The 24,427-nt window shown below is 48.1% G+C and overlaps 2 protein-coding genes across 3 annotated transcripts; both read left to right on the top strand.

Moving 5' to 3' along the window:
* Positions 1 to 317: 317 nt before the first annotated feature.
* traf3ip1 (TNF receptor-associated factor 3 interacting protein 1) lies at positions 318 to 16,415 on the top strand. 2 transcript variants are annotated; one of them, XM_076048465.1, is made up of 17 exons: positions 318 to 458; positions 1,268 to 1,538; positions 2,860 to 2,928; positions 3,938 to 4,099; positions 4,364 to 4,492; positions 4,799 to 5,191; positions 5,284 to 5,355; positions 5,722 to 5,745; positions 6,056 to 6,131; positions 6,289 to 6,309; positions 6,697 to 6,781; positions 7,394 to 7,480; positions 7,670 to 7,805; positions 8,049 to 8,085; positions 8,314 to 8,390; positions 14,020 to 14,237; positions 14,581 to 16,415. In XM_076048465.1, exons 2-17 carry the CDS (start codon positions 1,416 to 1,418, stop codon positions 14,738 to 14,740), a joined length of 1,869 nt encoding a protein of 622 aa, XP_075904580.1. In that variant the 5' UTR covers positions 318 to 458; positions 1,268 to 1,415; the 3' UTR covers positions 14,741 to 16,415. The 2 variants fall into 2 exon arrangements, with proteins under 2 accessions (XP_075904580.1, XP_075904582.1); XM_076048467.1 differs by lacking the exons at positions 318 to 458; positions 5,722 to 5,745 and having other exon boundaries at positions 1,088 to 1,538.
* Positions 16,416 to 17,997: 1,582 nt separating this feature from the next.
* On the top strand, positions 17,998 to 22,573 carry asb1 (ankyrin repeat and SOCS box containing 1). The gene is made up of 5 exons (XM_076048505.1): positions 17,998 to 18,297; positions 18,816 to 18,954; positions 19,173 to 19,475; positions 20,248 to 20,630; positions 22,322 to 22,573. Exons 1-5 carry the CDS (start codon positions 18,201 to 18,203, stop codon positions 22,450 to 22,452), a joined length of 1,053 nt encoding a protein of 350 aa, XP_075904620.1. The 5' UTR covers positions 17,998 to 18,200; the 3' UTR covers positions 22,453 to 22,573.
* The last annotated feature ends 1,854 nt before the right edge of the window (positions 22,574 to 24,427 follow it).

Raw genomic sequence — 24,427 nt, 5'->3', positions numbered from 1 at the left:
GGGTGAGGGACGTGGAGACAGAGAGAAAGAGAGAGGGCGAGAGATTTCTCCTCTTTCAAGACCACCGAATTTGGGTTTTGATGGGTCAGTGGACTTTTTTAAAGTCACTAATTTGGAATGGCTCTGATCCCAGATCAAAGCAAGGCGATACATTTGTTGTTTTTTTATTATTATTATTTTGAATTTTGATAAAACACATGATTTGTGCATCGTTTGTGTCCCAAATACGCTCCTATGCTCTACTGTGCACTTCCATTTCCCTCCTTGTTACCACATGACCCTCAGCTGCCACCACGAAACAAGCAGCGCACACACATCTCTCTCACACCAGGTCATTAGAACGCCTAAGCTGCTCTGACACATGGTCCCTCATGGCCTCCAGCCTCTCCTTGCACACTGACGGGCCGAGAGAACCAGCCTGTCACCAAGGTTTACCAGCGTACTGTATATTAATTAAGGTAAATATGATGGATGAGAAGTGAAAAGTGCCAGTGAAAAGTTTGGACACACCCTGTGAATTTAATGTCTTTTCTTTCATTCTCATGACTGTTGCAGTTTCTCACTGAAGGCATCAAAACTACGTATGAACACACATGGAATTTGTAGAGGAAACAATAAAAGTGTAAAATAGGTCAAACACGTTTTATATTTAAATTCTTCAAAATAGCCACCTTTTATAAAAAGCATATTTAGAGTTATTCAACATGTCTTTCTTTTCTGCATAATTACATATGTCTTGCTCATATATTTGATGTCTTCAGTATGTATCTGCAGTGTAGGAAAAAAAAAAAAAAAAATTTGCATTAGCAAGTGTGTCCAAACTTTTCACTGGTAGCGTACGTCTGTGTCTGGGTGACCATATTTTAATGACTGAAAGCCAGGACACTTGGCCTGGTGATGATATACTTGATCGATACTGAAAGCTAACTCAAAGATTTCAATATAAATATGAAGTATGGAAGAGCATTGTTTTTCACTATTTTATCAATATATGTGGGGAGGAAAACAGGTTGAGGGATTAGTATTCCTGTCGGATATTATTCTGAAAACCGGAAGTGGACATCCACGCATCCTTCCTGTCCCTCGCAGCGACAAATCCGACGCAGTTCAACGAGCGGTCGTCTTCCATGGGCTCGTCGTGTGACGCTGGCAGTTGCCACCAGCACCTCGTCTCCGGGAGAGAGACACCCGTCCGAGGCTCGTCTCGTTCAATTAGCCGACAGCACAGCGACGTGTCTGACGCCGCACGCCTGTCTCGTTAATCCAGGGGCGGCTGTTGCCGCCGAGGAGGAACCTGAGAGGGCTTAGCCGCGGTGCTGGGTCTCGCCCGCAGCGCTGCGCCGCCGCCGCCGCCGCCGCCTCCGCATCCGCCGCCCGTCTTATTTGGACCCTCGAACTTCCTTGCGGTCGGTGCCATGAACGCCAAGGTGCTGAAGAAAACCCAGGACACGCTGGGGAAAGTGATCAAGAAGCCGCCGCTCACGGAGAAGCTGCTGTGCAAGCCGCCGTTCCGCTACCTACACGACATCTTCTGCGAGGTGAGGACTTAGTAGCTCGCCCCGACCCGCGGTGACGGTTCTGCTGCCATTTCTTTGCCCTCCTGTTCATTCGACAATAAGCTCATCTGCTGTCCGAGCAGGATGCCAAACCTCAATGAATCGGCAGGGCAGCATTAAACACAGTTAGCCGGAGGTTAGCTCTCTGCCGCTAGCACACAGTGAGCTAATCGTGTTACGTGAAGTTTTTGCCTCTCACCCCTCTGTTTCTCGACCTTTAACACAACTAATGGCCGGCAGTGGCTTAAACTCACATTCAGCAAGGAGAGACAGAGACATGAAGTGTTCCCATTATTATTTATTCACAGTTCAAGCCGCCGATAACGTCGAAATCGTAGGTTAGGCAGTTAGCAGGGTAGCGTCCTGCAAAGCGTCCTCTTGTTGCTAGGCACGACCAGAGCGCAGGCAACTCACCAACAAACCCATCTGCCCCCTGGTAGGATAACGGGTAGTACAAGTACCTCAATACAGTGCTGTAGGTGGTACAAGTACTTCAAAACTCTCCTCTTCGGGCTGAATGAAGACTTGGGTTGAGCTGTGAGGCACTACGGCTCCTGCATTCTCCCCTCGATCCAAGTTGTTTATGTGAATAACAGATCAAATGCAAACCTGTCCTTTGAATACAGATGAGAAGCTTCATAATCACCAGCGGCCAGACAGTATTGTTTGGCAGCATGGCAATAAATATTAACCGTGTCCGGCGGAAACTCTCCTGGGGAAATAGACCTCACACGCTCACGTAATATCAATAAAAATGTGTGTGTGTTTTGTTTTTTTGTTTTTTATGTAACTTGAGCAGCAGTGAATGACACAAAAGCGTTATTGATGAAGACATATTTGCATTTGGAAGCTTTAGTCAACCTCCTTAAAATATCAGAGTACAAAATCTAAATAGCTCCTCATTATGAGACAAATTTCATTTACTGTTACTACTCGCCCACCACTACTCTCCTTCGATCTCAACAGCGCCTCCAAGCACAAGATGCCAAGCGCAACAATAAAATCTCTCAACCTTTCAAACTGCATGCAGTGACACAGCGACAGTGTCGCATTGTGTCACACGGCAAGTCAGTTCAATCTGCACCTCTTCAGTGTAACGTTGCACTGCGTTCATGTATATTTGATAAGGGAAGGGTGTTGGCATGTGCGACTCCTCTTGATTGAGTCTTTTTTCGACCCACGGGACCGACCGTGCTATCACTCTGCAGCAGGTGTTTACATTTCATTCAAATTAAACTGTCTAAAAGAATCCTTGGGCTTCTGTATGATGTCACGTGAAACCATTTGTCCTCATCTTGTTTAGGTGATAAGGACCACCGGCTTCATGAAAGGCCTGTATGGAGAAAATGAGCTCAAGTCTGATAATGTGAAGGTACGTTCGCTGCACTCCAATCAAGCTGGGCTCGTGTTTTATTCCAACTTGCACCGCGGTGTTTGATCTTGAATAAATTAAGTCTCCCATTCGTGTGCTTGTTTGTCCACAAAGTATGTATTTCCCTTTGCTTCAGCCTAGATGTATGTGTGAGAACACTTGTGCTTTATTTGCTTATCTAACATTTGTGTACGCCGGGCCGTAACTCTACACGCTGCCTGCGTGACTCAGTGAGTGGCTGCTGGACAAGAACTGAGCCAGACGAGGTGTCGGAAGTCAAGCCTGCTGTTTGACAGCTGACCTCGGTCACTTCAGCCTGAAAGAAAGAGAGGAAGGCTTAATGCACACACACCTTAAACCATTCAGCATTATAAAGCTGTCACCTGGCAAACTTTCCTTGAGGTCAAAGCCAAGAATCCCTGGTGGACGGAACCCGGGTCCTTGGGTTCAGCCAACACGTGTAGCGTTAGCAGTCAGAACATGGTTCTCAATGGAGAAATGTCGCTGGAGCAACACTGTGATCACTGGCCTCTCATCAGATGTTGTTGGCAACACACACGGGCCAGGTGGCTGCTGCCACTTCAAGGCCTTTGTTGTTGCACGGTTGGCAGGAGTCTCAGATGCAGCAGGTTGATAGATTACAAGTGCCGCTGAATCAGCTCGTTTGAAACCCGGTTTCTAAAGCAGCTTTTGAAATAGATTGTCGACGGATTTTCACAACAACAAAAAAAAAAAAGGGAAAAGTCATAAAGGTCAGAGTTTATAACTCGTTAAACCCTGCATCTGCTCCTTATGAGCTCTCTATTGTTATGAGTGCCGCAGACATGAAGCATGATGGGAGTAACAGTTGTTACTCAGCTGGAATAATAGTGTCCCTCGGGGCCGTAATAATCCTGCTGCTGTCACACTGCTCCCACTGGGCGCTCTGTGTCTTTATAATGACATCTTCTTCCACCTCACCGCTCCTCGAGCTCATCGCGTTTTGTCGCTGCCTCTTTCCAACCTCCAGGACAAGGATTCAAAGATCGTCTTCCTCCAGAAAGCAATAGACGTGGTGATGCTGGTGAGCGGCGAGCCGCTGGCAGCCAAGCCAGCGCGCATCGTTGCCGGCCACGAGCCCGAGAGGACCAACGAGCTGCTGCAGTTCATGGCCAAATGTTGCCTCAGCAAGGTCGGTGGTCTGTCGCGCTGGACACAAATTGAAAATGCACCTTGACACTTGAATACTTGATTTATTGATTTATTTAGATTTGTTTTATATCTCGTGTTGTGTCATCGGCAGCAGGTTTTGTTTATGTAACAGTTCAGTACAGCGGTTCCTTCAAATGCCCACACTGTGCGCTTGGATTTCGTCATACATTCATCCTTCAAATGATTATATCCAGCATATTTCTGCTCCTTTACATGGCCTGACATTTCTGTGTCTACGCTGCAGCTGTCCAGTGATGACGCAGTGAAGCGAGTTCTTGCGGGAGAGAAGGTGGACGTGAAGACCAAAGCCAGCACCTCCAAGTCCCAGGACAAGGAAAATCGGGAGGGACGGGAACATCCTCAAGATAAAGACGTAAGAGTGTTTTTCCACCTTGTGGATTCCCAGCCCATGTCGCTGCTTTGGAGTTGTTTTTTAAGTCCAAGGAAAACACAGCTTAAATAATTTGAAGTGTAATTTAACTCAGCATTAGTCAGAGACAAATTAAATGATTGTATCTTTTGGGCCACTAGTAAAGGATCAGTGAGGAGACTTGTGTAGGATTTGCTGGTTTAGGTTTTAGAATGGAATTTCAATCTTGTGTGGAAACTGTCCCTTCAATTGACTTCACTTCGAATGACAATAAATCCCCTTTACGCGTCTTCATGTGAACTCTTTCAGGAGACGGAAAAGATTTCAGCGCTCCGGGGGAAAGGCGACTTCAGGGACTCGGAGCAGCACAAAGAGCACGAGAGCAGCCGGCGCCGGGACGGAGAGAAGGAGCAGCACAGAGACAAGGAGCGGAGCGGCAAGCAGCATCGCAGCGAGCAGGAGCGAGACAAGGAGAAGAGCCGCGACCGGGACAGAGACCGAGAGAAAGACAAGGACAAAGGACGGACCAAAGAGCGGGATCGAGACAGGGACAAGGAGAGGGACCGAGCCAGAGAGAAAGATTCCCACAGAGAGAGAGAACGAGAGCGGGACAGACGGAGGGACAGGGAGAGAGAGAGGGAGAGAGAGCATCACAAGGATGGAGAGGAGAGGAAGAAAAGTGGAGAGGGTGTCAACAGTAAGGTACGCCAGCGCCACCGCAACACACTTCTCTCCACTGAAATGCTGCCGTTGACACACTGTTTGTGTGTCTGTGCGTGTGCGTGTGCATGTAGACAAGAGTGTCGGAGGATTCGCAGACCAAACCGAGTCCTGAGGAAGAGAGCAGGAACAGGCCAGCGCCTGCAGTGAGTCACCGGCCCCTCTGATTCATCACCGTGATTGCTGAATGTCATTGTGACCCAAAAGTTGGAAGGCTTCATCTGACGCAATTAAAATGAGATTTTTATGATCGCTTTATAAATCGTTTAACATCACACCTCTGATTTATTCATTTTTATTTTGTATCTTGCAAGGACCCTGACTCAGCTGATGAGGTATTTTAGCCCGTTGAGTCAGTAGAGAAGTGGAGGACTAGAATCTAGTGCTGTAGTGTCTTTGGTGGCTGCTTGGTGTCGAGCTCACTCAGTCGGTAGCCTTAGCGGCTCCTCTTTTCTTGGATGATATTTCTGATGGCTGTTTATATAACACGGTGCTGTGTTCTCCCTGTGCAGCCTGCAGAGGCAGTGGAACAGCAGGTAAGAAGACCTGCCGCTTGTCTTTGCCTTTTTGGTTTTTCTTTCACTTGTCCAAGCAGTATTTTGTTTGAAGCTGTGGCAGCCATCATCTGTAAAAAGTTGCACTGCACTGCCTGTGGTGAAGTTCAGTGTTTCATCGATGCGCCGCTGCTTTGGCGATGTGCGGCGATGCTTTGTTTTCTGTTTGCATTTTTTTTTGTTGTTGTTGTTGTTGTTTTTGTTTGCCGTGCTGCAGTTCTTTGACAACATCTTCGGCTGTGTTGACACGTCGCTGCATCTTTAACCTCCTCGTGTTTCCTCCTCTTGGCAGTCTGCGAGCCCAGCTAGAATCCCTCGGCCCGCGTCTGCCAAAGGTCAGAGGTTAAGACCCAAGAATGGCGATCAAGGTAAGACCCAAACAAAGTAATTAACAAGTAGTTAGTAGAATTCTTAAATGGCTGCTAGTCAGAAACACAAGAAGCCTACATGGAGGAAGAGGTGTCGCATTATGATCACATGATCAGTAGAACTAAATGTTGTTTTTGTCGTCTCTCCTCTCAACAGATAATTCTGACAGCGAGGGAGGTAAATATTCCCTTTTCCCTCTATAAAGTAGCGATGCACTGACTTGGAAATGTGGACGCAACATCGTTCCGAAGCCATCTGCAGCAAATTAAAACTCACCTTAACTTAACCCAGTAGAAAAAAAAAAACTGCCTTTCGGTGACAAGGAAAAGAGAAATATTTGATGAAATATTTTCAAGACGGTTTTCTTGAAAATTAAAATATCTTCTACTGAAAAGGAACTCCAGAACAGATTTGGAATTTTCAAATGTCTGTACAGCAACGCTGCTGTGGTTAAGTGGAAGTGACGCTGCAAAGTGTCCTGCTGTTTGCGTGCACGGCTCTGGACTCAACCTTCAGACAGTTTGTGCGTCTGTGCTGACCCGGAGTCTCGGTGTCCCCTCACAGGCAGAGATGCTCCGGCGGCTCAGAGCTTCAGCGCTCAGGAGAACGGAGAGGCTCACGGTTCCTCTGCACCAGACGTGGCTTCCAGGTGCTGAGAACATCGACTCACTGCTTTGAGAGAGTCGTGTTGTTGCCATCTTGTGTGTGTGTGTGCGCGTGTGTGCGCGCGTGTGTGCGCGCGTGTGTGCGCGCGTGTGTGTGCGCGTGTGTGTGCAAGCAACCTGAATTTGTGTCCATGTTTCATTGCCTTGCGTAGCGAGAGCTCTGTTGCTTCAACTCCTTTTTGTTGATGTGCGCTGGAAAATGAACACTTCCTGGAATGAAACCCTGGTGCGGCTCTTTAAACTTCCTGCTAGTTTTGCTTCAGAGACTTTGGCCGTTTCCAGGATCTGTTCCACTAAATTACCCTGTTAAATGATTCCCTGCAATTTGGATAATTGTGTGCGTGTCATTATGAGTGCTCTGTTTTTTAATGGACTAAAACTGTTGCAATTGACTGACTGGGCAGCTGTGTTATATCACTTCTACTGTTATTAATGTTGTCGAGCAAAAAAAAAAAAAAAACCCACCCCCTCAGACTCGAGTGTGGGTTTCACAAGGCTGAGATTTGGCAAACTGCACATCTTGCATAATGATACTATTGAGAGAAATAAAACTGAAACCTTCAGTAAAGTTTAACACCTACATTCTTGTGCAACAGGCGGATACCGCGGCCCAGCAGTGCTAGACCAGCGCCCCCTAGAGTCAGGAGGCAGGAAAGTCACGCTGACGTGGCCCCAGCCGAGAGGTGACTGTCAACATTTAGACTTGAGGAAAAACTTCTGTCTTTGCAAGAGAGACAAACAGGATAATCTCAGTGGCTAAAGGAGATTTTAATCTAACTGCTACTCATCTGAATTATAATATCTCATCCTCCTGCTTCCTCACTTCTTCTTCTTCGTCTTCTTCGTCTTCTTCTTCTCTCTCTGTCTCTCAGGCTTTCCAGTGCGAAGCCGTTGCCACTGGTCATCATGGATGAGAAGAAGCAGGAGGAGGACGAGGACGATGAAGACAAGCAGTATGTTGTGGAGGAGGCAGCCCCGCCCCCTGCAGACGCTCCAGAGCTGGATGTGGTGAGCATCGTGATCTCTCGCCTCCTCAGACAAATGTTTGTTTGGTTGTTTTTTTTTCAAGGAAAGCTTTCTGTTGGAGCATTGCAAGATGGTTGCACACTATTCCAGTGAAATCTTTTCTTCTTCTTTTTTTATTTATTTATTTTTTAATAAAACGCTTCTCCAGCTTCCCTGCAAGGTTACTCAATGAAAAGCACAAACCCTCCAAGTCATCAACGTTTCTGTTCTTGTCTTCTGCTACAGAGGCCTGCAGAAGACTTTGACGCTGAGGACAACCATGGTAAATAACCTCTTGCTATTATTTCCCTCTTTCTAACTTGGATCAAATGTACAATTGTAAGTGATTAAATTGTATTTGTGATAAAACACAGTCACAGCGCCTCAATATCTGCATGTTTCCTCTTCCTTTAAGTTTGCATATTTGATATTTTTTTTTTATGTCTGGAGTGGATTTTTAATGTTCTCCTCGTTGCCTCTGCTGCTGCTGCTGCTGCTGCTGCTGCTGCAGGTGGCCTCGTGAAGAAGATCCTGGAGACTAAGAAGGAGTACGAGGTGTCCCCGTCCTCCTCCAAATCCAAAGTGCAGGTGCGTGCGTTTGTAGCGGCGGGGGCAATCGCCACTAGAGGGCAGTATGACCCCAGTCAACGACTGCCTCACATCTCTCGGCTCCATCTCGACTCCCCGGGAGCGCTGTGCCTCGCAGGGCAAGTGTTTAAACCGCAGTTCAAAACGCCCGGTGCAGCAACACTGCTTATTATCGGCAGGGAGGGGGGAAAAAAGAGCTATAAACAAATGGAGCAGAAAGGTGTAATTGCGCCGACGTTGCGACCACAAAAATGTTCACCCTCGGTGGAGCTGGAGGGGCTAATAACCAGACAAACGAGCCGGGCCGCTCGCAGACCACACGTATTTGATACACACACACGGAGATGTCTGGGCTGCTTGGTGGGGCTGCTCAGTGTCTGAGGTGTCCTCACTCTTGTTTTCATGACAGGCCGCTCTGCTCCGTGTGGAGTTTTGGTATCTGTCATCCTGGTGGGGGTTTCAGTGTTCTGACTGTTCACACGCCCTCCTCGGGGATTTGACTCTTTTTTTTTTCTTCTCCCCCCCCCCACCCCCTTCTTTCAACTGTTGGAGAAAACAGACTTGTTAAGCAGAGGTTTGACTTCTAACATCCCCCCCCCCCCAGGAAAGATTCAGTGCTCCCAGGGTTCCAGTTTCTTCTCATCTTCACTGTTGAACTTTGTATGAAATGTGATGAATCGGCTTATTTTTCCCGATGACTCACTTGTGCTGTTGCTCATGCGTTGCCTTTGGTGGAGTGAGAGAGGGAGAGAGAGAGTGAGAGAGAGGTTTTTCATCAGTATCGGGATGGTGAGTCAGTGCGACGCTCACAGTTTGGTCTGCGCTCTGTGGCGTGAGGTAGCGTGAGGTAGCGTGAGCGCCCGTCTGCGTTGGGTGGTCCCGCGACTCCCCCGCCGCCCCTCGGCTCGCCGCTGACCACCCTGACTCTGACGGACGCTCTGTTTTGGAGCGTCCCTCATGCAGAACGGGCCCCCTGATCCGTCTCTTCCTAGAGCGCGGCCTCCACGACATCGTCTCTCGTAACGACGTGCACCTGATGTTTTCCTTAGCGGAGCCGGTGCCGAAGAGACTCGACCCGGAGTTTATCAGCCGTTTAACCAGTTCAACATCTGGCTTTTTGCTTTTTGTGTTCTGTGCTTTTTCTTTTTAATAGAAAAAACCTCAGTATTTCATGACAGTATTTGTGGTGAAAGGATGGAACAGGGTTTGTGTGAGCTCGACTCTGTCTGGCTAAAAACCACCTTCAACAGCAGGAGTTGATCCCAATTTTCTTAATGCGGCCCCCTCCTCCTCCTGCTCGTCCCCCTCCTCCTCCTCCTCTTCATCTCAGAGCATCCCGACGAGCGCAGCAGCTCTGTGTGTGCAGAGGAACCACTGAGTCCAGCCCTCTGTCATTACTGGCCTCGCCGAGTCAGCTGTATAAAGCGCTGTAATGACTTCCTTCCAGACATGAAAGGGTCTAAAGGTCAACTTAATAGTGTCATTTGCCCCCCCCGCCACCCCCCACCTCTCGTAATCATGGTTAAAACATGCAGGGTTTAAAAATGTAAATATTGAGCGGCTCTGGAATGTCAGTGGACACGGAGTCGTTTCCTGCGTGTCGGATTGAGTCACGAATTGCCTTCTCCAACCCTCCCCCCCTCCCGACCCAGGCTTGGTTCTATACGTTGGGTGGAAATCTCGCTCGCCTGTTGGCTTTTGTTTATGTTCAGTCTGTGTGTCATGATGTGAAGGAACCTTTTTCTAACGCCGACGGGCCGTTTTCGACGTCGACCAACCAGCGGGATTCCTGCACAATCGGGTGATTGTACTTTGTCGTGTTCCGCGGCAGGCGGCGTGCGTGCGTGCGCGACCTCTGGAATTTGCTGTATATTTATGGGGGTGACCTTGCTCGCGACCCCCTGGCGGCGCTGTATATTATTCCAAGATACTTCTCCTTTTATTTCGACAGAATCTGCCCCGCGCGGCAGCTGCGTTTTCATAAGAATCTCTGCGTACTCGATCCCCCGCCTTCTCTTTTAGCCCTGTCAAATTAGCCTTGATGAAGGTCTGTAATGTATAAATAAACCCCGTGGCACACAAATGGATGGTTGTTGAGTGAGCGGCAGCGAGGGGAAGGGCCAGGATACTCTCTGTAGGATTGTCAAGAAAATAAATAGTCCCCTCTGCAGACCCCTGTGTCTTCGTAAACATCATTTTTTTTTTTCATTCTGGGAAAAGCTGAGGAAATGGCACGGCGACGTTCCATTAGTCCCCCGCTGCAATCCTATTGGTCGTTTGGCTTTCGAACGTCAAACGCCAAAACACCACAGACAAGGAATAACGGTTGGATTGTAACCAACTTCTTTTTAATCTGATACGTATTTGAAATATTATGATATAAACCCGCCACAGTGACGGTGTGACCACGTGACTGCGCTTCCTCTCTGCTCCCTCTGGGCCTTCACTCCCGGTGCACTCGGCGACCTTGAAACAACATCCTGTGACCTCTCTGTCCGCGACCTTTCTCTCTTCACCTCCGCGACTTCGGCATGCTTCAGTGATGAACCGAGACCAGGTGTGCGCAAGCTACGGTCCGGGGGCCACGTGCAGCCCGTTGAGCTTTTGAATCCGGCCCGCTGAACTTTGAAGAGATTGTATTCACAGTCAGTGAGTCGTAAAATAGCTGCGTTTCACCTACGAGGAAGTCGCTCATCACGACCGGTCACTCATCCTGCGGCTCTCCTGGGGACTCGGGCCTTACCAGCGAGCCCGCTGTCAGAACAATCAGGATGTTGTGCGTCGGTGTGTTCGACCAGACGACCCGGTAGATTTGTTTTTAGACACTTTCCCCCGTTCGCTCTTCACGCCCCCACGCGGTTGTCTCGAGTTGTGTGCGATTCAAAAAAAAATTACAAGGATTAAACACTCAGTTTGGCTAAAAATTACTTTTTTTTTTTCTCTACATGTGTCAAATAATTCTAAAAATAATTCACCATGAATCGAGGATCAAGCTCTCTCTTCCACGAGTCAACGGACTTGTAAGTTCCTGTCCTGAAACTCCTTCAAGTCAGGCTCACTGATTTCCTGCCTCGGTTCTGTTGAGCCCGTAAATCCCGTCTTGTCGGGACGTTTTCATCGTGAGCTGATCCGGAACTTTGTGCCTCGCCTCTGTGATGCAGGAATCATGTCCCGGGATGACAACGTATTGTCCAGTATCTACAGAAAGTTGGTCGTTACAGTAGAAGAGAAGAGAACGGACTCTGGTGAGACGTCTCAACCTCATCCGCTCAGCCGGCGGAGGCCACGCGTGCTCGCCGTCAGCATCTGAGTTAATGGCAGAACCTGCCGGGCCGTCCCTCCGCTCTCCACCCTCGGCCCTCTGCCGTCACCACGTCTAAATATTGTTGTGCGATTGGGGTGAGAGGCAGGAAAAAGTGCGAGCGCGCGGGTCTCTGGCCGACCCTGGCGGGGACCTCCATAAAGCTGTGATTTACAGCCGTCCAGACAGAGTGCACACGAACCGGGGGTCATGTTTTCACGCCAGCTTTTTTATTTTCCTACAGGGGAGAGGGGGGGGCGGGGCCGGGCCGCGAGCGGGGAAGGCAAATAGAATGAAGCCATGGGTGCTGTCTGGGCCCAAACCGCAGCCAGCCAGGCCGAATGAGGCGGAGAGTGTTTGTCTAGCTGCAGGGTTCACAGCACCCAGTGGAAAGCCACCCACCTTGTTAAGGGACCGCCGGGCCGAGGCGTTCCGGCGCTCGCACTCCTCGGCCACCACAATGGACTAACAAAGAGCCGAGCTGCCAGAAAACCTGCGACTCGCTCCTCGGAAAAGAGGAAAAAAGGAAAACAAAGGGGATCAACGGCTGCGTTTTCCAGGACGGTTTTTCGTAAAGAGTAAAAGCGATGTTTCTAAAATTGAGATTTGCAGGTGTTTCCGTTGAACGGTGTGAAGCGCACCAGCCGCAATTCTGGTCAAATCTCGTTCTGACGTGGAAATGCGGAAAAAGTGTTTCCATGACACTTTGGCGATATCCCTCTGTGTGGATACGTGTGGGAAAAAAAAACCCACCTCATGAGAGTCAAAACCTTTCAGCCGTGTTTGAGAAGTTTGTCCGAGTCGAGCCGTTTGCACCGCCAGTTTATTGCCATGTTTAGGTTTTGCACAATTCTAGGAGTCATGGAAACACAGCTAATGAAAGTTGTTGTGTGGCCTTTTCCAGACCAACAACCTTTAAAAAAAAAAAAAAAGTTGCTACAGTTTGTCTGTTTTCAAGCCTTTTTTTTTTTTTTTAATAGTTACGCAATGAATTTCAAAACCAATCCGTTTTGTTTGAGTTGTGAGAGAAATGGAAGAAGAACCAGACCAAGTCACCGAGTGCCTGTTTAATGACAACTAGACAGCGTTTGCACATTAACAGAAGCAAAGCCAGCGCTAGAGTCTTTCCCCTAATCAACAGCATCGACCGGCAATACTTGTTGTGAATGGATCCTGACTGCTTCAGCCAGACTGTGGCTGAACGCCGCTCTGCCACCGCCGCTGTGCTGCGGAGAGGAAGCTGTCGCTGGCATACGATGCAGCTTCCCTCCAGGTGGCAGGTGCCCTCTGGTCCGAGGAGTGGAACTTGAAAGGAGGCACAAGTGTAGTAGTTGTTACTAAATGCCCAAAGTAAAATAACCCCGCTGCCACAGGCTGTTACTAAAATAAACAGGACTTCCAGGCCGGAGAGTGTGGCTGGGTGGGGACGGCGTTGGTCCGAACCAACGCTTCGCCCAAACCGTGCTCGCTGTGTGTGTGTGTGTGTGTGTGTGTGTGTGTGTGTGTGTGTGTGTGTGTGTGTGTGTGTGTGTGTGTGTGTGTGTGTGTGTGTGTGTGTGTGTGTGTGTGTGTGTGTGTGTGTGTGTGTGTGTGTGTGTGTGTGCGTGCGTGTGTGTGTGTGGCTTTAAGGTTGCAGGAGTGAGTGCTCTCGGTGTCGTGCACGCTCGCAGGCCTGGCGGAGGCCTGGCGGAGTCCAGCTGAGCAAACATCCTCGGCTGTGCCGGCTGCTGCTAGGGGAGGTCCTTCCCTGATACCTTCTCCTCCTCTTCCCTCGCCATCAAGGAACTGAGTGTAATTGGGATATAGTGAACCCCCACCCCCCACCACCTCGACGCCTCCTCCCCTTCCTCAACCACACTGGCCATACACTGGAGGCCTTCATCAGCCAGCCACCCCCCACTCCCCACCCCCCACCCCTCTCTGTCGACCGACACAATTCAGCCGTGCGTTTGATCTTTATATATACAGCCAGGTTGTCGGATTCCTCCCCAGCGTTTTTAGCCTTGAAATGCTAAACCGCTAAATGCAGCCCTGCTCGGGTTCTGGCCATTTGAGACCGAGCTGGCAAAGGCTACATTTCCCAAAGTGGGTTTATTATGTTTTGGTCTATGGACACACGAGTGATTTTTGTGTGTGTTTCTACAGCTTTTGATGTCGGCTTTAGTCGAAGCCAAACATATAAAACCATATATAATTTTTTCCCCCATGCCTACTGAGGTTTTTTGGTCAGGAGGAACAAATCCACAAATCAAATGTGTGCACGACTCTTAATTTGGTGATCTTTAAATCTCACCGTTTGTTTTCTTCCCCGCCCGCTCCTCCTTGCAGAACGTGGTGTCCGAAGTGGCGCGCAACAAGGAGCGGGACCTGGTGACGCGGGAGATCGAGCGCCTCCGCTCGTCCATTCAGACGGTGTGCCGCAACACGCTGCCTCTGGGCAAGATCATGGACTACATCCAGGAGGACATGGACGCCATGAAGGCGGAGCTGAGCGCCTGGCGGCGGGAGAACCGGGAGCACGCGCAGGCCCTGCTGCAGGAGCAGAGGTGGGGATGCACCACACCAGCTGGGCTACATTCAGCAGATTATTGCCCCTCATTTTGTATAATGTCAGGTCCAAAACATTCAGCCGTGTATTTAAATTGTTAAATGCTTAATATTGTGTTACAAGTTGACTGAGATAACTTTCACCTGAATTGACTTGGAGAAACTCTTTTGAAACTGAGAGATTTTGACTTATGTGCACCTATCCCATACAAACAGTAATTCATCGCTCCTGTAACTGTGTGTGTGTGTGTGTGTGTGTGTGTGTGTGTGTGTGTGTGTGTGTGTGTGTGTGTGTGTGTGTGTGTGTGTGTGTGTGTGTATTTCCTGTTGAATGCACTGCAGGGCGACAGACAGGGCAGTGGAGCCTCTGAAAATGGAGCTGGCTGAGCTGGAGCAGCTGATCAAGGATCAGCAGGACAAGATCTGCGCCATGAGGTCAAACATTCTGAAGAGGGAGGAGAAGATGCAGAAGATGGTGGCAGGAGTCAACTCCAAAGCCTGATGGCTTCTGCTCTCAAAACAAGAGCGAAATGAAAATCTGTCTGAGGACTTGAGCGAAGGTCAGAGGAAGAGGACGGGAAATGTTTCTTTCCCAAACAGAATAAGGTTTAAAACGTTTTCTCTCAAAATTATGTGGAAGGGACCCAAAGCTGCACTTTTTTATGAAACTGGCAACAACGATGGACTCTTGGTAACTACCACCAAGATTGTTTTCTTTATTTTTTTTGTCTGAATATATCTTCCTTTGCAGCGGGACTCCGACTTTTATCCATTTTCTGTAACGGTGCCTTTGAGAAATGACCAAGCGCACAAATCAGCAGGAAGACTTCAGGTTCATTTCATGCTGGCTTCTCAATTTCTGGGTCCGAAATTCAGGCAAAATGTCATCTGGCCACTGTTTCTTCCTTTTCACTTAAAATAGGGGTATTCATCATACATGTAATCTCCCAGATTTTTTCTTTCTGTAATTTTTTTGCAGGATTAGCCACAGAACTATTGCTACATTATGGCCTTAGAAAAGCTGAGAAAAGTATTCACAGAGAAGTTTGCAGTTTTTATTTGCTACCTTTTAGGTCAATATTCAGTGACTGGCTAAATCTGAAACAGAACTGCAAATGGCAACACTTTTAGAAAACATTATTGGACAGTTTAACGTTTAAAGCACTGCTGCACTTTTGGTAAGTGGGTTAAAGGGAGGCACCTTTATCAATCCAGAAAAATCATCTTCATGTACCTTTAGTGGGACGTCTGCATCCATCCTGCCAGACGGAGGCCTGCTGGGTAGCGCAGGATTTGCCAAACCAATTTCCTGTTTTCTGGAGGCACCGTTTGATCAAATGTCAGATGTTTTATTTTTTATTTGAAAAATCAACAACAAGGAATATATGCTTGATAGATGTAGCTTAAAACAATGTAGATTGTGAAGCAATAATAGGCTCGTTGGTGGACGAGGAGGATTGGTGGCCAAGGAATAAAGCTGCACAGCTTCCCTCACGTTCCAATAATGTTGCTCACCGTTGCCAATGTATGTAATGCACAGAAGAGGGTTTGAATAGTCGGCAATGATCAGTAGCAGTAGCGACTTTGTCTCGTCTCAGATGCAGTAACCGTCTCATGATCTTGTTTCCAGAGTGACTCATATTTCTGCAAAAGTGTCGCCGCTTCCACTGCAGCAAAGTTCAGTGACGCCAACTGACGGGGGGGGGGGGAGTGTCCGTCTCTCTCGCCGTGGCTTCCTCTCGCACTGCCGAATGTCGTTCTAGATTTAGAATTCTAGCGAGTTATATTTTTTATAGTGCATCGCTCGCTTGTATCGATACTAATGACACATTTCCTTTTGCGAATGTGATTTAGTGGCACACGATTCTTTGCTCTTTCCTCATTTCCTTTTCCTGATCAGTGCAACCTTTCCTGGTAGTCAGTGGACATCCATCCATCCATCCATCCATCCATTGATCCATCCATCCATTCATCCACGATCCTCTGCTTATCCGGCAGCAGTCTTAACACAGTAAAATCTGGAAGCTGCAACAATTCATTGCGCATTCACGTTGATACTTTCCCCCCCACTTCATCCTGTCACTGATTGTACATTATGTATATGTGAAGATTGTACTATAGCTCAGATATTTCTATAATTTTGTAGTGAAGTGAAATAAATTCTGACGTTGCAATAATTTTCCTCTTATTCTTTTTACATTTCTGAGTCGAGCTGTCTGATGAAAGCATTCTGACGCACCCGGGAGCAGATGAAATTCAACCCTGCGTAATTATACGGCTCCTCTCCAATGTAATGAGTAGTATATTGAAAAAATTAGTGAGGAGTAATGAGTCAAAATGAGCAAAGGAGCAAAGTCGTTGTTTTGGACTTCTTCTACAGATGTCCCTTTGACAGAGGTTGTTGTTTTAGTAATGAAACGTATGGAAATTAGGTTATGTGTTTTTCCAACGACTCACAGAATCTGTTTTCTTATGACGCCGGCATCTCCGAGTCAAGCGACTCCTACTGAAACTTGATGAGTCGCCTGGATTGTCGGAGCTAGGATGTGACAGAAATGATCAATGGCCTCGGGTTTTGGTCTCATGGAGCTCGTGCGCCTGCCGAGACCACATCACGCTCTCATTAGTAGATGTTTCTTTTGACGCCCGCTCCGGCCAGGGAGTGGTAAAATATTTAAACCCCTTCATAAGACCCACAAGTAACGTTAGCACCGACTTTTCTCTGGCAAAAAAAACCCCCACAAAAACAGCTGCGACTCTGCACATAATGCTGGAACGAAGGGCCACTTTTACAGCCTTTGGATGGAGCCATTGTGATGTAAGTCTGAGATTTAGCAGAAGGCTCCTTGCAGCAGGAACAAGACACCTGCTAGCAGGACGTAGACGTAGGCAGGCCCCCGTCTCAACAGGTGGATTAAAACTTGTATAGTCTTTAAAAAAAAAAAAAAAAAAAGAGGAAAGACCTATTGTCCATCTGCAAAAGTAACTTTGGTTATGACTCCCTCCTTACTTTTTAAAAGCAGATTTTTTTTCCTTTCTCTCTCCCTCCTTGAAATGTCACAATGAGCTGAGCTTCTGATTGACTACACCTTCCCCTCTGTGGTCTGTGTTGTCCACTAATCCAAGGTCAGACACAAAGGCCTGCTCATTATTTTCTTACTTTAGTTTTGAACTTTTGCATGAATAGAGGTTATAGGCCTCAAACAAGCGTGATAATAATGAGTCTGACTTTGCATCCTGGTCTAATTTAATGCTTGTTTCATGGCCTTTGTGTTGGCAAAGCTCTCCACTCTGTTTGGAGGCTGAGTGATAATATCTGTTTAAAAGGCCAGTGTGTAAGATGATGATGACATTATTATTATTATTATTATTATTATTATTATTATCATTATCATTATTATTATTATTATTATTATTATTATTATTATTATTATTATTATTATTATCATAACATGTAATGGGAAGAAAATACATAGAAAATATTATTATTATTATTATTATTATTATTATTATTATTATTATTATTATTATTATTATTATTACTCCGCCCCCTGTCCAGGTTCTGGACTTTCGTAGAAACAATGCTAACTAAAACACACAACAAATACAAACAAACGAAGCTATATTATTTGATCAGTCGCCTCCAACTGTTGAACACCGACTATTTAAATCGACCATTTCCTCTCGAACCCCAAGGATTAAAACTGTACCGCTGCCGCCCTTTAAAATACGTCGCGGCGCTCGACGCAAAACAGGAAGTGGCGCAGCGAGCGACGCACGAGCGTCATCCGCACTCGTCACGTTTGTTTGTTTGTTTTCGTGGATCTCGCCCCAGTCTGTCCGCCTGCGGTGATTCCGCTCGATCCTCCTGCCTGCGGTGACAGGAGGCTTCCTCTTCGGCTTCTGACTCCGTGATATACCTGACCGGACCTGACCTGACCGGACCGGACCGGATCGGAACCATGGCTGACGGGACGGAGGCGGACGTGGACGAACCGCCCAGTATCCAGTTCCCTCCGCTCATCACCGTCAATGATCTGCCCGGTGCCACTGCAGCGGGTAACCTCCGTGCGTGCGTGCGTGCGTGCGTGTGTGTGTGTGTGTGTGTGTGTGTGTGTGTGTGTGTGTGTGTGTGTGTGTGTGTGTCAACAGACGTCATGCAGTGTTTCCTTTGTAGCCCTGCAAATAACAATGAGCCACCGCTTCCTGTCTCAGCGTGTGGATGCTGCTGTAACGGGGTGTGGTGGTGGGGGTGGGGAGGGGGTGGGCGGATCCCTGGAGCGATCATTAGGTCCAACAGGATCCACTTCCCTCCCTGTATGTCTGTATATGGACTGTATCCCCATTCTGTATCCTATTAACATAATGTTGGTGCCGCCGGGCGGATCGGGAGGAATCAGGAGGTAATGAAGCAACAGAGTTGAGGAGAGTCAGCGCAATACGCCACTAAATGTCCCCAAAACTCAAGATTAGCAGTGTGTGTCATCACTCCTGCTGTCAGGCAGCACTACTGGAACTCCTGTTAGTTTATTTAAATTCTAAACCGCACGTGTGTGTTCTCCCGGCGTCGTCACCAGGCCGGAACCTGAAGGAATGGCTCCAGGAGCAGTTCTGCGACAAACCCCTGGAGCAGGACGACATGCGGCTCCACAACGCAGCCTACGTGGGGGATCTGGACACCCTGAGGAACCTGCTGCAGGAGAGCGAGTTTAAACGGTGAGCAGGGCCAAGGAGCCCCCATTTCTACTTCCTGCTCTCCAGGAAGTAGAATTAGGGAGGTTGAGGAGAGTCGCCATTGTACAGATTTAGAGCCGGTTTCAAGCCGCCCCGCATCCGAGCTGTGTGACGTCACATCACAAAACAACCTATCGACTGATTGGATCTCCCATGTCACAGCCCACAGCTACTAATAAACCCCCTCCCCGTCACTCCAGGCGCATCAACGAGAAGTCGGTGTGGTGCTGCGGCTGCCTGCCCTGCACGCCGCTGCGCATCGCGGCCACGGCGGGCCACGCCGCCTGCGTGGCCTTCCTGATCTCCCAGGGCGCCGAGGTGGACCTGGTGGACGTCAAAGGCCAGACGGCGCTCTACGTGGCCGTGGTCAACGGCCACCTGGAGTGCGTGCGCATCCTGCTGGAGGCCGGCGCCGACCCCAACGGGAGCCGGCACCACCGCAGCACGCCGCTGTACCACGCCGCCCGGGTGGGACGGCTGGACATCCTGCAGGAGCTCATCAGGTAGAGGGCAGCTGGAGGTGGTTCCTGCTGAGCTCCGGTGCAGCTTTCAACATCCCAAATGTCACCCTGAGCTAATGAAGCACCTGCTCTGATAGCAGATCAGAGTTTCTGCTTCAGAATAGCTACGGATGCACAGATACTGGCAAATATGTGCCGATACCACAACACCGATACCAGTTGTGTATGCATGTATGTGGCAATTGTGTTCCATTTGTGTTTGAACTGCAGTGAAACTTGTGACAGTCACACCATGTTCTAGAAAAAACATTCTGAGGAGTGTTGATCAAACAGAACCTATGTGGGGGAAAAAAGAATCAAAGTAATTCTATAAAATGTAACGGCCTCATTAAAGTACTCAGTTTCGGTGTCGGTGCGTACTGACATGCTGGTACTTATACTCTACTCGTTCTGTAAGAAGGTGGTATGGGTGCATCCCTGATAATAACCATCTCCCAGAATTATACACTGACTTTTTATGAACGTGTTCTCTGAGTGATGTTTGCACAGCAGCTGGTTCGCGTGAAACATTGTCTCTCTGGAGCTTCATTAAAAGTGTTTAATTCTGTTTATGCAGTCGCATGATTCGCTGCTGCCTCTGTGCTTTTCTCTCCGCTCCCAGCATGCTTTGCAACAAAACAAAAAAAACCCTGTTTTGTACCTCCATCCACCCTTCCTCCCAGTGGGGTCTCGAGATCTGACGGCTTCTGCGCTTCACAACAGTCAATGGAACTGCTGCTCACTCTCACCTCTGTTGTCCGCTGGTCCTGTCCAGGTTCAGCGCCGACGTGGACATGGACCACCAGCTGGGCCCGCGCCTCCTCCTCAGCGCGCGCACTCTCAACACGCTGGTGGTGTGTCCGCTCTACATCAGCGCCGCCTACCACCACCTGCGCTGCTTCCGGCTGCTGCTGCAGTCCGGAGCTCAGCCCGACTTCAACTACAGGGGCCCCGTCTGCCAGGAGGCGCTGACCCGCGGCCTGGCGTCCTGCCTGCTGGACGCCGTGCTGCGGCACGGCTGCGAGGCCGCCTTCGTCCACCTGCTGCTGGAGCACGGCGCCAAGCCGGCCCTGGTGCCCTGGGACGAGTCGGAGCTGGAGGCCCCCAACAGGAGGAAGGTGGATCCCGAGGCGCTGACGGCCTTCCTGGAGGCCAGGAGTGAGTCACAGCTGCATGTGGGATCTTTTCCTTCTCCTGAAAACAAACTGAACAGTGACCCCAAAGCTGAGGTACCCTGAAATAACCTCCCTCTAAAATAGGATCCTCTTTTATATTGAACGACTGGCTTCAAATAGTGCCAATTCAAGCAACAACTGGAACTGATGATGAGTGAATGACTTTGCACATAGCTGGTTTCTCTTATAGTCTTTTAAACACAAAAGTGACAAGTGTGCTTTTCCAATGGAAGGAGTAGAAAGTGCAGGAAATTACAGCGAGAATAAAGATAAGAGACACAAAGATAATAGAGATTATATTAATTAAAAAGAAATGAATAAAAATGTTTATAGGCTAAGAAGGAGCAAACAAGACATTCACATTACAAAGAAGCTGCTTTTCTTTTTACTGCAGTAGAACTCCAAGGGACTAAAAGGAAAAAGCCGTTAGAAACAGACAATACTCAAGTAAATTACAGATACCTGAAAAATCTGCTGTCCTGGAACAAAGTATTTGTACTTTGTTACTTCCCATGTCTGGACTCTTGGTATACAGTACCAAGGTCAAGGCGCTGAAAAAGTGTCACTGTTATTTATGAAGCAGGAGGAGAAACCAGCACTGCCACACGTTGACGTGCGTGTGTGTGCGTGTGTGTGCGTGTGTGTGTGTGTGTGTGTGTGTGTCTAGTAGTGGTGGAACGCAGCCAGACCCTCGGCCAGGCACCTGAAAGAGCTCAACCCTGCAGACGTTATAACTAACACCTGCACTTTAAGTCCAACAATGTCTGCTGTTTTCAAATTACTAAAAGAAAAAAAAAGAAAAAAAGCCCCGCGTGGCACCTGGACGGTCCTGCAGGACCACTTCTGGCCCGTTCCAGCTGATCGGATTCAAGGACTCAAACTGGTATAGCTTGCTAATATTTACAGGGGAGCTGTTTTCTTAAGCTGAAATACCGCCGCGGCTTCCTTCTTCCTTGCAGGTCATAATTGCGACCTGTTTACTTTGCCCCGCCCACCGTTGACAACCGGGATCGCTAGGGGTGCGAGGCTGACGGGTTCAGCAGCACCGGCGGGCGGCGGCGAAGACGAATGGGCGAGAGGCTCCGAGGCCGAGTTCACCGACACCAGATGGAATGTTGAACTCGTGCCTTTCACGTATCCGGCTGTAAAAGAGCCGGCGGAGAACATTTGGAAGGGGAAGGGCGTGTCTGGGCGGTTCATTAAAAGACCTGGAAGGTGATTGGACGTGGCCAGACTCCTGCTTGGCGCTGCCTGATGCTGAAGATCATCATCATCATCATCATCATCATCATCATCATCATCACGCAGCTGCGTTTCCATGACTCCTAGAATTAAGCAAACCCTAAAGCAAACGTAGTTCTCCTAAATCTCGCAGGACCAGAATTACGGCTGATGTGCTTCACACCAGTCAGTGGAAACACCTGCGAATCGCGATTGTACTTTGTCGAAATATCGCTTTTTATTTTAGGAAAATCTTTTCATGGAAACGCAGCCATTTTCATTTGGGAGAGAAGCTGAAACTTCTAAGACGACTAACTACTAAGAATCTTTTCTGCTGATTTAAGCTCCAGTGTTGTTTCTTCTTGTCAGAGACCGCAGGTCGGGTGTTTTATTCTCCAGGGTCCGAGTGCACTTCCACTTCCACTCATCGTTTCCCCCTCCTGTCCCTTCCAGGGACTCCTCAGAGACTGACCCACCTGTGCCGCATCAGGATCCGCAGGGCCTTGGGCAAAGCTCGTCTCAAACACATCCCGTCCCTGCCGCTGCCGCAGCCCATCAGCAACTTCCTGCTCCACCAGAACTGAACCCGTCTGCCTGCCCGGCCCAGAACCTCCTCCCACCAAGCCCACGCCAGAGCGTTTTTATGGACTCTATGGTTTCGCCGGCTTGTCAGCTGTTGTTTTATAATAACAATTTACACAGCCATCATGTTTTTTCTGTGTGGATTCTTTGAAGTTGCGACTCCTATTTTATCGCTCCTTCTGTCTCAATGCTTCCTAAGTTGTCCAACAAAACCGTGTTTGTCTAAAAGGATGTTTCACTCTCATTCTCCAAAGTCTCTCTTTGCCTTCTCATTCTGTGTCTGAAAGATTTTTTTTTTTTTTAAAGCTCTGCGGTCATATTAATACCTCGGAGTCAGAACAGTCGTGTTTGTCGATTAATTTATTCAGTTGTTTTATTTAATTTGAAAGCTGGTACCAGTTCTCAGAGAGCCTGAAGGGAGAATTCAGCCGTCTGCTGATCTCAGATTAAGAGTGTGTGTCACTTATAAGCCGGCCCTGTTTACATGTGGCTCTAATGTGTTTGTTTTTTTCCTGTTTGTGATGAATTGCAGTGGGATGACACAAATCATCTGCGGTGGGCGAGGAGATGAACTCCTTCTCACTCCTTCCAATAAAAAACTCTCCTAGTTGTGCATGCTTGCTTGGCTCAGACTGAAGATCGGCCGTCTCTTTCTTCTTGTTTCCAGCTGATGCGGTCTTCTGACCTTTGATATGGACTTTTGTTGAGTTCACGGTACAATCCGGACCGTGCTTGTAGCCACTCACACGCCATCGCAGGTTTGAGGAAGGAGGAAGTGAACCTTCAGTCTGTCACTCTCAGTGGACCGCTCAGATTTATTACTCCTACTTGAGGGAACTGAGCTGTTATTAAACTCTATGTTGATTTTTTTTCCCTCCCTCTTGTTTTCCTCCATTCTTAGAAAACCACAAAAAACAACTGCTTTTATATCAATTTTCCACAAATTCACATCTCATAGGCAATAAATAAAACTTCTATGGGACTACAAGGATTGAATGTGTCCCAGATCAGCTCCTCGCAGGAGATTTGTTGTTTAAGCCTTAACATCCCAACTGTGACGCTGCGGTTGGACTTCTTCTCCCTGTAGTTGATGGCTTGTGTGATGGATTGATTCTTTCCTGCCTTTACTACGACTAAGTGCCCTGTCTGAGTCTCCCAGCTGCTCCAGAGGGATTAATGTATGCGGAGGACATGAGTCAAGACTTTTCTCTTTGAGAAAACCACAGTTTGGTTAGAACCCGACTGGCCCTGAGGAAAAGGCAAAAGCCTGGGAAACCCTGGACGGAGGCAGCAGGGAGCTCAAAGGCCAACGGTTGGTTCTGGTTCTGGTTCGGGGTGGAGATGATGAACTTCTGTTTCTTTTTTTTTTTTTCTTTTTTTACCCTTTAAGGACATAATTAAAGCTTTCCTGCAGAGTTTTCTTTTTCTTTTCTTTAGCAAACAACTCTGACCAGTTTTATCAGTGTGTCAGTGTGAATTTAAAAATTCAGATTTTTTTTTATTGCTGTGTACAAATCTTTGGTAGTCCCTGTTTTGTTTTTTTTTAATTTTTTTATTACCGTTTCTGTCTGAAAAAGGCAAACAACTGTTTATGTGGTCAGAGCAAAGTTTTTCCAGTGAAGGAAACGGTTGTCAGTCTTATTTCATAAACTCATGAACACTGAATTAATCCCGCGTGTGCTCAGAGAAACGGGCTTCTCACATGCTTTAAAACTCAGTGGTCGAACTGGGGAGGAGCAGAGCAGAGGATGACCTGTGACCTGTGACCTGTGAGGTGGAGGGACTAACCAATCACACGCCTGGGACAGAAATCCAGGAAGTGGAGGGTTTCTTTAGGATGTGGGAGGGGCCTGTTTGAATCTGTTTGGAAGCAGGTGAGCAGGCAGCCAGGTGAGTCCAGTGCTTTCATTCCTCCGGCTGATCTTGTTTGCTAGCTGCATGATGTTGTTTGTGTCTAAAACTGAGCAACGTTTTAAG

The sequence above is a fragment of the Nelusetta ayraudi genome, unplaced genomic scaffold (assembly GCF_046127955.1).
Source record: "Nelusetta ayraudi isolate G7.1 ecotype Tasmania unplaced genomic scaffold, CSIRO-AGI_Nayr_v1 ptg000102l, whole genome shotgun sequence".
Lineage (NCBI taxonomy): Eukaryota > Metazoa > Chordata > Actinopteri > Tetraodontiformes > Monacanthidae > Nelusetta > Nelusetta ayraudi.
The sequence above is the reverse complement of the archived record's forward strand: the minus strand, read 5'-3'. Positions and strand labels throughout refer to the sequence as shown.